Source organism: Neolamprologus brichardi, chromosome 11, assembly GCF_056152115.1.
Source record: "Neolamprologus brichardi isolate AB-2024 chromosome 11, ASM5615211v1, whole genome shotgun sequence".
Lineage (NCBI taxonomy): Eukaryota > Metazoa > Chordata > Actinopteri > Cichliformes > Cichlidae > Neolamprologus > Neolamprologus brichardi.
The window spans coordinates 11226506-11242313 of NC_142114.1; the positions used below are offsets into that span (position 1 = coordinate 11226506).

General features: G+C 42.1%; 1 protein-coding gene and 1 long non-coding RNA gene across 2 annotated transcripts in view; one reads left to right on the forward strand and one right to left on the reverse strand.

Annotated features, from left to right (window-relative positions):
- Positions 1 to 53: 53 nt before the first annotated feature.
- On the forward strand, positions 54 to 15322 carry LOC118454507 (uncharacterized). Its single transcript, XR_004843766.2, has 3 exons — positions 54 to 137; positions 7761 to 7888; positions 13701 to 15322. It is a non-coding gene; the product is annotated as an uncharacterized LOC118454507 (long non-coding RNA).
- LOC102794715 (furin-like protease kpc-1) overlaps positions 3974 to 15808 on the reverse strand; it is a 201978-nt gene continuing 190143 nt past the window's right edge. Inside the window, exons 18-20 of the mRNA XM_035909559.2 lie at positions 12032 to 12201; positions 8411 to 8473; positions 3974 to 7926 (exon numbers count right to left, since the gene is read on the reverse strand). Of these exons, the coding sequence (XP_035765452.2) occupies positions 7741 to 7926; positions 8411 to 8473; positions 12032 to 12201 (419 nt within the window). The 3' untranslated portion in view covers positions 3974 to 7740. The remainder of the gene's footprint in view (positions 7927 to 8410; positions 8474 to 12031; positions 12202 to 15808) is intronic.

The following is a 15808-nucleotide window of genomic DNA, read 5'->3' on the forward strand; positions in this document are numbered from 1 at the left end:
GGCGCGGCGATTGGCCGCGTGGAAGTCTCAACAAACACTACTGTCTTTGTTGGAGAGGTGCGAGCCGAGGCTCCCGTGGAAGCGGAGAGCCGGAGTGCAGCATGGGGAGACGGAGCACCGGGATCAGCAGCGCAGCTGTAAGATCCAGTTCATTTACTTTGATAATCTCGTTCTATCCAGACTGAGACTGCAGGGAGTCTAGTTCCAGGAGACCCGGAGCTCTTCTGTGTAGCCGTGTATTTAACCATTCAATCCCTAATTTAGGTGGACTTCAGATTTTTATGCACATTTATGGCATTAAATACTGGAAAAAGTGCGAACCATTCTGATTTGCGCATAACTTTTTCCCCCCTCAGTGCAAACAAGGACTAGATGGTGTTTTGTGTAGTCTACATTTGCAGTAAAGCTTAGTTCCGTCTGACATCTTTGTTTTAGTGCAACATTTCTGCTTGTCGTTGTAATGCATGCATATTCATATGTCTGCTGCTGTTCGTGCAGAGTTGTCTGTGTACTGTAAGCAGGAAAAATGCATCATATTGCGCTGTCTCTTCTCGAGGATGAATATATATCTTAGAAGAGCCAATCATTTTTTTTATAATGACTTTTTATAATGACATATTTAATGAAACTAAATGTAACAAATCTGTCACACAAGAAGCTTCTAAAGGGAAATATTTGATAGAGAAAGGAGCTCAGGCATGTTTTAAACAATTTGATTTTATTTTTAGAAAATGGCAGTAACAAAATGTTAACAAACTTTTGAACATTTGCTGCCATGCAGACTGAAATGTATTTAAAGTCTTCAGGTAAAAACATTGCGCTCTGCTTAAACTGAGGTGTGTGCCATTAGCTGGCATCAGTCTCAGGTGATTTTTGCAGCTGGTAATGGGGACTGGGATCTTTAAAAGCATCGGCTATTCAAGCTGCACTTCCTCAAACACTGACGCTTTCCTGTAAAAGTGTAAAGTAGTATATTTTTTCCATTCACCGAAGGCTTGTAAATGTAGATGTCGGTCAGCTGTCTTGACTTTAAAACTTTTAACAGCCCATAAAGTAAACAGATCAACTTTTGTGTCCAACTAGGCTGTAAAGTGAGTTTTACAAGTCTGTCTTGGTGGGAGAGGCTACATGCTGATAAAAAGAAGGAAGCCCCCTCCCAGTTGAAGTTATGGCTTTCTCTCTCTATACATATATAGCATGTACGACTTGCAAAGTTTAGTGATTAAAAAAAAGAGATAAAACGCTCTCCAGTGTGCCCTTATTAAATGCAGTTTAAAGGATATTATGAGGGACTAAATGGCTGTTTACAACACTGTAAAGAACCTGTATATGGGGCCATTAGAGCATGGTGCAACTGTACTGAAGGCTTATTCACTTCACTAAAAGAGATTTAAAAATTATTTTCAGGTCTTATATAGAACGATTACAGAGTTAATATTGTGTGAACACCTTCTCTGGCTGCTCGTCATCCACTAAAGTGAAGCTAGAAAGAAGTGAAGAGGAGGATTAAGTCCAAACTCAGGCCTCTAGTCCAGAGCAGGGAGGGCAGGTTTCCATCCTGTCTCAGCTGTCCCCCACCCCACCCCCCAACCCTCCAGTGTCAGCTTCGGGGACCAGGACTTTGTCCAGAGAGGGGACATTCCTGGCCAACTGCTGCTGGTTGCCATAGGGAGAGGTAAATGAAACAACAGCAGTTGCATCGCTGCAGCTCTCCCCCACCCCTGTTCCCGGACTATCTAAAGGCCTCTATTTAGAGAGGCTCTCTACTGCGGGGACAAAGCTTTTGCAGGGATAAAGGAGGGAGGAGTAAAGAGCACAGGGCCCTGAGAGGGAGAAAGGGCTAGAAAAAGCAAAAAAAAAAAAAAAAAAAAAAAGATGAGAGAGATTATGTCTGTCCTCAAAGCTGCTCCTCACACTCCGCTGAGAGAAAGCAAACTGTGAAAAAAATGACAAACACATCTTGGACATTTTTCACTGGCAGAGGCACATGTTTAACTTTCTAACTTCTGAGGCAGTAATTCTGCATGTTAGAAGACATTAATGATTCCTGCTGCATGTGTGCAATTAACAGTACCTTTGGTTAGTCTATGGCCTACAACAATTCAGTCCACCAGAAATAAAGTCATACATACTGGCCACAAATTAAACCTATAAATCAATGCAGGCAGTTCTTCAATATCCACAATTTATAACTTTCAAAGTATGCAAATGACTCAAACTGTAATTAAACATTTTATTTAATAACTTTGGACCTGCAGTAAAATTAAGAGGCAATAAAAAAGCAATTATCAAAGAAATACTTTTCACCCCCCCTCCCAAAAAAAAAAAAAAAAAAAATTAAAGCCGTGCAACGAAAACACAAATGGTGAATATTCACGCTCACAAATCATTATTAGTGATGTTAATTTATTCAAAAAGTTCACACAGGGACACATGTCGTGTATATAGACAAAGGTCTGGGAACAATGCAGGGCCATCCAACAAAGAGCAAGTGCTAATTGCAAAATGTCGCTTCTCTATGACCTGGATTGCAGTTTCAATTCATATGCTGATTTAAGTTGTACTACAACTTTTTCTTTGCGCTTTGATGTCGCTTAAGTGGCCAAAATTCTCATTTCTGATCTTTTATGCCACAAAATATGAACAAAAGACAAGTAACGTAACCAACTTAGAATGCATTTAAGGCTGTTAGCTGTATAGTAAATACATGTTTTGTCAGCAAACTTTCAAAAAGAAAGAAAACTGCCATCAGCCCAAATTAACAGACTTGTCTTTAATTGCGGAGATAAACAGTGGACAACTGCTATAATGCTTTCTGATGGCCTGTTTACATCAGTAATACGCAGAAGCATTAAGCGAGTAGTGATGATGAAGAGCAAAAACACACGCAAAATCCTCGTATTCCATGTATCACTCGGGCTCTTCAATTAAGTATTACTGATTGGGCCTTTAATGGATCTCATTTCAGAGGCTAATAATCTTTCATAGGAGTGAATCCAGCTGCACCGACAGCACATGAAGAGGCCAGGATTTAAGTCATACCAGGAAAAAGTTTCCAGGCACGGCTCAGTAATTCATTCTGGTAATATTGAACATTATTGTGGTGTAACATTGAAATCGGCCAAATCAAAAGAACATTGTGGTAATTAGGCTGTAATTCAAGGAATTACCACATCGCCACACAGGCTTAAATAGTCGTGTTGGGAGAAACGCAAAGCACATTATTTTAATGGCGTAATATGCAAACTATGGCTCGTTTCAATTACGTGGCTTAACAATGCATAAATGATGCGAGCCTTGTTATTTGGACTGCAGGGTCCGTAGTTATTCAATCACACAGAGGGGCCAGCATTAGGGGCCACGCTGCCTTTCCTCTCATGCACCGAGACGCAGTGAGGGTCGCTGCCAAACTGCATTTAAGGGAATAAAAATGAACAGTAGAGAATGTAAGCGTTAAATTAACAGTAGGATAATTATATGACCCGTGTGCTGTAAAGATTCAATTTCTAACGCTCTAATTAGGCGACTGTCTCCCCATACATCAGCTCACATCCCTCTGCCAATTTCTCACCAGAAAGCGTCCTGTGAGCGGAAATAATTTGATTTTATTAAGACACGGCTTGTGTAATGAAGAAAATCAAAGGAGGGGCTGGTTGAGTATGATATGTTTTTTAAATCACTGATTGTTCCACGATCTCAGTCCGCTGAGTCCTATTTAAAGACGAGGACATTGGGGTCCAAACTGAGGGAGAGAGGAAGGCGAGGCCCAATCACTCTTCGCTGTCTGCGAACGCCAAAGAATGATTATATTAACCCGTGTAATGAAAAGTATGTCCACCACCCACTGCAGAGAGAAGATACAGATGTCAGACCTTTCAGAAAGAAATTTGTAATCATGATTATTTTCACAGTCTTAACTAATGAAACCTACTTATCAGTTTCCAGAACACAAACAGCCCAGAACACAGTGTGTGTGTTTGTGTGTGTGCGCGCAGTAGGAAGGTTTTCACACCCATGTGCTGACAGGTATGGTTAGGTTTGGCTGTGCTCACCTTAAACCTGCCTTGCATATGCATGCACAGTACAAAAAAACAATTCATGACATCATAATTTTGAAAGCCAATCACAACTCAGTATGCAGTTTTAGTGTGATGTGGAGATTTGAAAGCCTCCATTCACTGAAAACAGGCTTCTTGGTGATGCAGATGCGTTATCTTGTGTCCAGTAGGTTAACTTGATTTGTTTAATTTTTTTCCAGTGAATTTTCAGTCTAAAATGGAATGACCTTCAGTGAAGCTGCTGAACCTTATGTGTGGAACAACTTGCTGAATTAAATTAATTTAATTCCCGTCATAAACATTTATTTTTGTCCAGCCGACAGTCCAAAATCCAAAAAGATTCATATGGTTACCTTAGAAGCCGTAAACAGTCACTAGATATTCATATTTGAAAATCTGATTAGTTTTTTTTTTTTTTTACCTTGTATTTAAAAGTCTAATCAATATCAGAAAATACTAGAATTTAGTTTGATGATTTATAATAAAATATAGAAACAATACTGTAACATCTGTAGAAAATACATTTTTAAAGTAATGTAAATGATGTTATCATTGAAAATAATCTATGACTTTTCATAGTTTAAATGAAACAAACTCAAAATACCAGTGGACAAATGTTTACATAACTGTACTAAAGCACACACAATAAAAAAACAATTATTTGCAGCATTACCGCCTATGAATTACTAGCACAATATTGATATATCATTTTTTTAAATATCACGGTTATCTCTAATATAATACACCTCTAGATTCCTGTATGATATCCAGGCTTTCTTTGTAAAAGATAAAACCCAATGAAGCACATTTAGATTGTAACAGCTTTGTGTTTAATGCAGCAAAGATACAAACAGTCCCCGCTGGAGCATTATTGCTCTACCGCGGTGTCATCTTTGGGGAACAATCGTGATGAAATGGAAATCTGTTTACTTTGCATTTATCAGCTGCCTTGACTTTAGCTGATAGCAGAACTGATACAAAATCTTCAGATCAGAAGAATACAATCAGTGTGGGCTCATTTAAATACAAATAAAGTACATGCCTTATTTTTAATTTATGCAATAAAATAAGATCCCCTAATCCTGAGTATATACAGCCAGAAATATATGCAGCGAGCACAGATCACTTCCTTCGAAGTAATAACAGAGTTTTATTTCAGATTAGCTGTTCGGATGTCAATAATTCTCGCCAAGGCCCGTTTTGAATCTTGCATAACGAGAGCCGACCCACGCCTTTCATCCTTACTGTAATTGTTGTGTGCATCAAAGACGAGGGAGACTGACAGGCTGTATGGGAGGATTAATACAGTGGGTGAGTGACGACATACTGAGGCGGGAGGGAGGAACGAGAGAGGGAGAGGAGAGTGAGAGAGAGACGAAGATATGGGGGTGAGGAGGAGGAGAATGAGAGAAAAGTAGGAGAGGACAAAAAGTGGGGAGAGAGTTAACGAGAGGGACAGCATTAATTGTGTGCTTTGTGCCGGGGCTCTTTTGCTGAGTGTGGCTGTCGAGGTGCGGGCGCTCACCCCTCCAGCAGCCCGCCGTGATCTGAGCCAGCTCTCAGACTGCTGTATTCCAATGCAATTAGGCCACTCAAAGGCCTGCTTAAAGCTGCACCCCCACCACACACACACACTGATAGCAACATCCCCTGTGGGTCCCCTTCATTGTAGCAGGGACATGTATTCTGTCCCTCTTTGAGGCCTTGGATGAAGAGACCACCCCGGGGAGCTGGAAAAAAAAGCAAGGATTACCTCTCTTTCTGTCCCCTTTCCCTCTGTCTTTCTCTCTCTCTCTCTGCCTCTTTATCTTCCTCTCTTTCTGGTTTCACCTCTAAAGTCTATCAGCTCGGGCAGGCAACTGAGCTCAGCTCCAGTTAGCTTCTCCAAAGAGACACAAGTTGGAGTTTTTTTTGCAGGAGGAAACAGAAGAAGAGGAGCAATGAGGCATTCCTGTGATGGATGTCATTGTGGGACTGCTCTAGCAATACCACTTCCCTCTTCCTCTTTCATTATTCATGCAGTCATATATTTCAACAAGTGGCGTGGGGCGTGTAGCTCGCTAGCTCGTCCCCGTTGGCACAGGCGCCGCAGCCTCAGTCAGTCTGTCCCCCTCTGTGTGCTGTATTAAGAGAAAGCGCTCCATGATAGCAGAGCTCTCTTGGCTGGCTTTCAGTGCGTCTCATTCCCCAGAAAGCATTTAAAGCAGATTACAAACCTAACGCTACACCTCCCCAATAAGAGAAGAGAGGAGGAAAGAGGAGGAAAAAAAACCTGGCACATTAGCACCTGCAATACTAGTCAATGGCATCAACAGATTAACGAGGTAATCCACACAATGAGGTCTTTGATTCGTGTGGTTTGGCAGGCAATAATGCCAGGCATAATACACACTGTTATTTCAGGCTGTCCCAGCACGAGAAAACCTGGCAGAAGCTGATCTCTCTCTCTCTTTTATTTATTTATTTTTTGTTCTTTCTATCAGATGAGCTTCTTTTTTTTTGGAAGATTTTTAACTTGTGCATCTGGCGCTTTTGCCCGTTTTCTTGTCGGGGAAATAACCTGCTGGCTTCTCCTGTGGCACATGTGAAGCGAGGAATCATAGGCTTTCTGAAGGCTGTTTAAACAGCAGGGCTGAGGAGCTCTCCATCGTCCTTCCCCCCTTATTTTTCTGCATAAGGACGTGCGTATGGGATAAGTGTGTGTGCGTGCGCGCGAGTGTGTGCGCGGAAGATCTCGCAGCCCCATCGCTCATGTGCGGCTCGATTAGCCCCACGTGCCTCGTTCGTCAGACGTGGAGGCAGAGCAGATGGCAGAAGACGCACCGTGTTACCATGCTGGAGCACTATGTAACGCTGCTCTAATTGAAACATCAATACTGCCCTGTCAATACACTACTGCTACTTTACAAAACACCTCCACCAACAGACCTGCACTAGACTGGCAAAGAAAAAAAAAAGTTTACCGCCCGGGGTGAAAGTAACTTTCTCTGTAACGCTTCCTGGTCTTTTTAATCTCCTAATATTAACACTTCACTTGCTTTCTGTTTGTATACAGCTTGTGGTGTTAAAGGAAGCATGCATGGGAAAAAAAGAAAAAAGGGAGAGATCCTCCTCAGCAGTATCTCCACTGTGGCAAAAAATTTAATGAATTGATAGAAAGTTGAGAGAGCTCACATGGCTGTGATCAGTAATTCGACGTTATTGGGAATTCAGTGGAGAACAGAGAGAAATTAGGCGGCTAGGAATTAATTTGTTATTTGTCCAACTCAATGAGGAGTGACGCAGCCCCCTTTAATGAACGGGGTAATCCATTTCTTATTGCACGGAGCTGAATTCACCCTTCATTGAAGTGGAAAAAGACAAACATATCTTTCACTAACCTTTGCTACTTCCGAAGGCAAACCAGGAGTGGGATCGGGGGTTGGGGGACGGAGACGAGCGCTGCTGAAGCTATTTGTTTTTCAGAAACAGGGTTTTGGGGTTTGTGTAGGCGAGAAAGTGGGTTTCAAAGCCGACCTACAATAAGTACTTTTTGCTGACACCGAGGCCACAAAGTCAAAATACAGTACGCTGACTTGATTCATGATTAACTGGCTTTTCTGCACTGTGGAAAATTACAGTCTTTACGAAACTATGGTTCATGGTTGTGTTTTTAATTCCCTTCCCTCTGCCCCGCCCCCTCTCATGCCTTTCTGCTCACAGATCCGTCATCTGTTGGATCTAAAACGTTGATTGTGCCGACATCCTGGATCTTCTGTGAGGGCAAGGACCTACGCTCCTCATCCGCGTCGTCCCCGAAGGTCTCAGTTTCAGGAGGCTCCCTCTCAACAGTAGGTCTTGTTTTCTGGGCAACATGTGTGTCAAGTATCTGTGGGACAGCGTAAATAGTCATAAGATAGCAGTCTACAGGCAATATAGGGTCTGATTTTGCTCTTCAGTTCACTTATTGGGTAATTTTATAATATGAAAATTCTCCTACAATCGAAAACGCTGTACCTGAGTGGGTTACATTTCAATAGGGAAAAATCTCTTTAATTAATTAACTGAATATCACAATAGTTGCCAATTCAATTAAATAATTGTTTCAGCTGTTAAAAAACAAACAAAAACAAAAACAAAAAGACCAACCACATATCTATTACGAAAAAAAAAATAAAGCATTCTGGTGGCCAAATGGGCAGAGTGCCATGTGTCTAGCATGCAAACTCACATTCCTCGAATTCATTAAATCAAATCATTTTCCCTTCATCTATTCCACTCCTCAGTCTTCACCCCCCCTAACAGAAAAAGCACAAAAAACCCAAACTATAAAAATAACCTGTGTTTTAGGACTGGTGGGGGTTGCAGCTTACCTTGAAAGCCAGACTAGATGTCAGGCTTGACTTAACTGGTCTGTCTCCTCCAGTTTTTCCCATCTGGTTAATGAAACAGATGTTTCATGTTAAAGACAAACAAAATATGTACAAAATATGGCTCTGTTGTGTGAGGGAAGCGAAAATACACTGATTCCTGCATTTCCCATAATGCAGATATCTTCCAACCTGGTAATGAACCATATTTTTTTAGCTTCTTAAAGTTATTCATGTGCAAAACCAGTAGAGAAACTCTAATTTCTAATAAGCAATATTTTATTTTTAGCAGCTATGGTACGGTATTTATTCTTGTTAAGGCTCCTTGTGGGCTTCCATCTGCTGCACTTCTCACTACCACCACTTGCAGCAGGAGTCGCGACTCCTTTGACATCCTTTCCCCCTCCTTATGGAAGTCAAAAAGCTGAGAAAACACACAGAGGAAATGGGCCACGAGCTGTTCAGAGGAATCCAATTCAACTCTGTTTTTGCAAGAAAAAAGGCAAGGACAAACAGCTGAATTTGAAATCAATCAAACGCTGGCTCTGTCCACAGGAGCAACGTTCAGGCTCTGGTTACGATTTGATCTTGGCTCAAGTTTTCAGTGAGTGTTGACGTCTCAGAGTTGTGAGGAATCCCGAGCCGGCAGCTTACAGCGGGGGTTTTAGTGATACAGTATTTACAAGGCATGAGGAAGTGGGAGCGCTGCAACAGACGGCACCATACACGGTGCTTTCAATTATTTCTCACAGCATTCATGAAAATAGAAGCACAGCGGGGAGTACAGTATGAACGACAAAACTATAAAAAGACACGGAGTGAAAAGAGAACTCCCAAGCCAAAATAAATGGCGTTGTGTGCCGTTGCTGGTGACGAGCTCAGAAAAATGCATGCCTCCCAAAAAGAGTCAGAAATATCGTAGAGTACAGACCAGAGTAGGGGTGATGGAGCAAAATGGATGCATAAATAACTGGAAGGAGGTTGAAGTTTGGATTTGAGAGCATCTTATGAATCGGTTTTTAGAGTTATGTTGGCCTGATGCTCTAAGCAGTGGGCCTCAAAGAACCTCTCATACACGCAGATCCATTCATAATATTAAATATGAAGGCTTTATGGAAACTTGCTGCAACTTATGCGGGTTTGAGAAAGGAGAACACCTGCTTTTTAAGTTTGCGCTGTATGCATGCTAATTTGTTAACATTTGCTAAGCACAGATGAGGCTAACGGGAATATGGCTAATTTTCTACTGTAGGTTATTGTTTGTGAACCTGCCACCCTAAATTATTGGCTTGATGATAATGCTATAGAAAAACAGACAGAATACATACATTTCGGCACATAATCATCATCAATCCGTCCTGTAGTTGATCGCATATATTTTGGGGGTCTGGATCAAAGCAGTGGACTGACTCCCAGCCCTACTGACCTTTCAGCTCATACAGCTATGCTGCTAACATGGGTGAAAACAAATGAAGCACCCAGTCCAAACTCATGATGCTGTTTCTTACATCAGAGTGTTTCTCTCTGCACTGCCATGTTATATTACAGTCTTACAGTATTTATATACCTTGATAACTTATGAAACAAGAGCAGTGTGATGCTGCAAACCTCAGCTAAGGCTAAAACCCGTTCCCGAGTAAGAACTTAGAACAGAGACCAGATTGTGATATTTTCTTGACAACACCAAACAAAACAGAACAACAAAAAAAAAATCAATCTGTATCACAACAGTAAAGAATCCTTTAAAGGATCCAGATCAGCTCCAGAAGTAAAATATTCAAACAAATACACAATTGCAATAACTTTGCGTGAAAACAGACCAACTCAACCGATCACATTACCTGTTGGCAGAGGTAATAATACGATTCAACAGCAACAGCAGCTTCGGGTTTATGTTGTTTGCTGTGTGTTAACATCATTCATTGTTCAATTAACAAATTTTTTTTGGCATCGACCTTGATTGCTTTATTTAAAGAAAAATTATACATATTAAAATGAAAACCCAAAGATATCTGTCAGACTGTTTGTTTCGTAATTGTGTCACAGAGTTCCCAGTTCAGATCAGAAATGATGGTGGTGAACACAGTGTTACTGTTATCCAAGAGCAAGGACGACAACTACGATGAACAAATAGAAAAATCCACGACCACAAAAAAAGAATAAAAACAACCTCCAGATGAAAAGCTTCAGATTGGTAAATTTAGCATATTCAAGCGAACAGGCGCACACACCTACACTGCATCCTTTCTGCCCTCCAACACATCACCGCAGACAGACGACAACCAGCTTTTCCTCGAGCTGATCTTTCTCTCTTCTCTGAGATGAGAAGATGCTGGTGAGTAGAGAGAGGGAGAGGCTCACAGACAGAGACGTTTGTTTCCCAGCCCTTCCACCGTCTCCGTGGGACGACCCTCCCCATCCACCCCCAACCAACCAATCCCCCCCCCCCCCCCCCCCCCCCCCCCAACCTAATGGATCAAACAAAGGACATCATTTGTAGGCCAAGTCTTTTTCTGAGCGTCTCTCTCCTCAGCTCTGCATACCAATCCAATACAGCCCAAGGAAAAAAAGCCACGCTGTGGTACGAGTGAGCGTGTGTGTGCGTGCGTGCATGTGTGTGTGTGTCTCTGGGCCGGGGGTTGGAAGGTCTGTTTGCCTCTCCGCCGAGCATCGATTTATCCTTTTCTCCAATTTATTTCTCCTCCTTGCCTCTGCAATCCATTCAGATCTGCCTCTAGGGGAGGAACTCGGGGTAAAGACGTTGTCAGGCCTTGCCGTTGCCTCCTAACACTGGCTCAAAACTCATCTACAGGCCCGGGGACCGTGTATCCCTGCAAGGACACGTCGGGCAGCAACGTGTGCACGCAAACAGCTACCTGTCGTCCGGCGGCACACTTCTGTCAAGGCTGTAATTGGCCTGATAATGCAGCATAAAGGACAGTGACAGGGGCTTGTGAATTTGTTTCAGCTCAAACGCTGGGGCTGGAGCAATGATTAAGTAGACCGCAAAATGTCGTCTAATTTTCTAAGGAGCGTTATACCCTGGTGTTTTTTCTGCAGTAACAACTGTTGGAGAAGCCAGAATGATATTTAATTGTTCCTCATAATCAGGCCTAGACTACGAGCAGATATGATGGGAATAACAATATCTGGAGTCCCGATTCAACTGTCTGATCCTTATCTCTGCCTGTATGATTCTGACATTTTCAGATGTTATTACTCACACTCAAGGATTTGTATCCTAAAGCCTCGACAGTGACGACGACGGCGCTCAACGGAAATGCTGCATGTGCACAAATCCCACGGCTCTACCCCCTATCCACACACACACACACACACACACACACACACACACACACACACACACACACACACACACACACACACACACACACACACACACACAGAAACACCCTTGACAGAGATCTGTGAGCCATTCTTCAGTGTCACAGTGAGCGACGCCTGGCACATCCTTATACCTGAAGTTGATCAATGCAGATATGTCCAGGGGGAAATTGAAATCCATAGGAAATTAGGCGACGCAAGTGATTTATTGGAACAGTAAATCATGGTGCGTGTGATGTGTGGAGAGTCTGTGTTCCAGCTCTGTGCGCCATACTGTACCTTTCCTCTTAGTGACATGGCGATATCAGCAGCTCGCACCTTCTTCTCCCTCTCCATTTGGTAGATCCACTGCAGCAGGTCCATAGGAGGGGACTGCTCCCTCTGGAACAACCACCCATGAGGGATAGGGTGATTCAACCCCATGGACACAATGCTCTGCAGGGGTCCCTCTGAAGTTAAAAATAGAAGCACAATTAGATTGCTGTATGCCTCACTACCTATGTTTCTATCTACAGTACATGCCAAAAATATGTTTCTATTGCATTTTTAAAATAAGGCAGGAACGGTTCTGTGGTCTGTAAATACATAAAGTGTGCTGGAGTGGCTCTAGCTCAGGTAGTAGAGCGGGTCACCTACTAAGTGCTCCAGTCTGCATGCCAAATATCTTGCCCAAGGATGCATTCATCGGAGTGTGAATGTGTATGAATGCTAGTTAGGTAGCACTGAAAACCTAGAAAATTGTGATTGGGTGAATGAAAAAGTTGTATAAAGCGCTTTGAGTGCTCAGATAGAGTAGAAAAGCGCTATATAAGAACCAGTCCATTTACCATTTGCTGAGGTTAGTAGCAGAAAAATGTTATTCAGGCAGTTTTGCTAAAATAAATGATATTGGTTGATATTTGCCTTGCAATTTCATTTTGCACATACATCAGAAGATTTTATCGAGTCAATCCTGTTTTGTTACAGTTTACAAACTGTTATTTTCAGCCATTGTTGTGCAATATTTTTATATGCAAGGGTTTTACTTGCAGGAGGAGTTCTTGTTCTTCCAAAGAGCCCTTATTTAGATTGATATTAAAATCAGCAGCAGCTGATTTAAAACCAGATTTTTGAATTTATACTTCTGTTACTCAACAAGAAAATTTACAGTACTTTTTTGTTTTCGGTGAGATACTGCAACACAGACTCATTGCCTTCACCTTCACCCCACCAAGGGTCCACTGTGAGCCAAGAGAGTCATGCATGAGTTTTCATTGTTAGCGGCAGACTCTGCCATTTCAGTGTCAGACTCAAACTGTCTACCCTTCAAAAGGGATTCCCTGCATGAAGATGCAATCCAGCCTTTCCATTTATCTCACTGACATTATCCTCTTTAGTTAGAATAAGTAAGTGCAGTGACACAACATATCTATCTGTTCGTTGCATTAATAATACCAAAGAATGTGTAAGAATCATTTTGCAGAATTAAAAAGAAAGAAAGAAAAGAAGCAGGAAGCATCTATTCTATCGTATTACAGAGTATAATATTGTAGTAATAGAGGTACACACACATAAAAAGCACTAGTCTGTCCTCAACTTAGAGGATGCTTCTCAGCTTTCTGTGTATTAAAAAAAAGAAGATCCCTGTAAGGATGAAACTGCAGGACAGAGTCACTTACAGCACAAACAGCAAAATGAAAAATATATATCTGACACAGAGTATTTGTAGTTGAGGGGACTGAGTTCATGTACAAATGTTCAAATAAATCCACAAGCTTTCCTTGAGAATAAAACAGAGATAGTGTGTAGTGTGAATCCCGACTGAAGAATCAGCCCCCCCACCTCTCAAACACTCCCAACTCCCCCTGCCTTTGCTGTTTTTTTCCTCTTCCAGGTACATCACTTGTGTTCTTCTAGCTTGTTTTTGTCCTGCTTTAATTGCTTTTTCTCTTTTTTTTTCCTTTTGCAGCGAAGGAAGAAAAGACAACAACAAGGCGGTGAGGGCTGCAGCTAATGGAGAGGCTGTAATTGTGAATGGAGGCATTCATCTGGAGACATCGTCCGTGAATTGCGCTGCACAATACCCAGCGCCGGGCTGCTCAGATCACCAAGCAGTCACCAAGCACGCGTGCACACACGCGCACACATATAAACACGCTGAACCCTCAGATCACTGGTGCTCAGAGGAGCAACGTAATCACACTTCCGCAGAGAGAAAGACATCGAAAAGGGGAGGAGAGAAAGAGAGGCTGAAGAGGGGGGAGGAAGGGAAGAAGAGAGGAGAAATTATACAAGGAGATAGGAGGAGAGGAAGGGGGAGGAGGAAAACGGAATGGTGAAATTGATGTTTCCTACCATTTGATTTGGGCCACAGAGCCCAGGAGGCAGATCAGATAGAGCTACATGCACACACAGAATCAGCACATGCAAAGAAACAAGGATGCATGCACACCATCCCTCCTCCATAGAGCCCATACATGAAAGAAGACACGCATGCACAGACTCATATAGAGAGGCATACATTTAAAGCCATAAATCTGTACAAATATTATGTAAATAACCTGTAGAAGCTCACAGAACCATCTCACAAATCCCATGATTTCTTCTACCTGCTTGAACATTTAAACACAAACACACAAATGCACACACACACATATTTTTTAAAGAAGACACAACAAAGCCTATAGTATGGAAGGGGAAAAAAAGCCCTCATCCCGGCGAGGCGAGACGAGACGAGGCACCTGTCAGCTCGGTGGTTCCTGCTACTACAGAGAAACATCAAGAAACAACAACTCAATTAAGCACACCATCCCTGTTCAATTACTGCCACATAATCACAGCAATTTACCTTCACTTGCTGCACAGCCACCAAACAAACACACACAGAGGCGCAGGCGCACGTACAGAGGCGGTTTCCCCTCACAAACGCCAGCAGAGACACAGCCGCATCACAAAGACCGACCAGACTGGCTTCATTCTACACATCATTAATGTGAAGCTCATCTGGAGGCATCCGCAGGCTAACCAGCTTCAAACAGACACGGAGGACGACGGCAGAGAACAATTTAAGTGAAATGCTTATTCACTAAATATGTGATGAACAGCAACAGCACTTCCCAACATGTCCATTACAGTATTTCCATCACTATAAATAGCACAGCTTCTGTCTAGCAAATGTAGCTCGGTATATTTAAGGGTACGAGCTGTAAGTAACAGAAATCATTTGTGACCCAAATCTGTTCATCTTAATCACTTCTTGCACATTCTTTATGACACCAGGGATCTCAAAATCATCAGTAAGTTGCTATAATTATCATCATCATTAACTAAGAGTGAAATAACCTTTCCACAATGGTCCTGTTTGCTATTGTGCCTTGCTTCTGATATTCTTTTTCTGTGAGTGGCATAAAGATTTGTTATTTTATCTTTCCAAGAAATCAGACAAATTTTGTGTCTTCAGACGGTGTCCGTTGAGTTGCCTTTATATAAATATATAAGTTCTGCTAAAACTGTAACACACAGGTTTAATGCTAAAAATGGCAGCAGTTCCTCATGGGACCTCAAATAAACAAAAAAACAAAAACACGAATATAACCCCACACACTTGAATAACATTGTCCCTTTCCTGCTTAAACACGACACTTTCATTGTGCACAGTGTAGTGCATTGAGATGGCTTTCCCCAGTTTGGCCAGCACAAAGCTCAAACTCCATCCATACATGTTCAGGATGAGTGAGAATGCCAAATGTGAGCCATGGTTTCACCCATCATCAGCATGCAATCTAAATAATTCGTCTGTGGCAGAACAAGAGTATATCCCTCCCTGTAAAAAGTAACAAGCCTAGGGAGTAGTGACACTGACTTAAAGGCATTCAAAATCTGCAGAAGTCTGTTATACACAAACATAGCAGCTAAAGACCACATGACCCAGGGTGATGCTGATGCCATCTGCCAAAGATTAATTTTTAAAAGGTAACAAAAAGCAGAGATCAACAGGCTTATAGGATCACGCAGAGGAGAGACATTTTTGGGACAAATCTACAGTTGAAGTGCTGTTTCAATGATAATTTTCTTGTG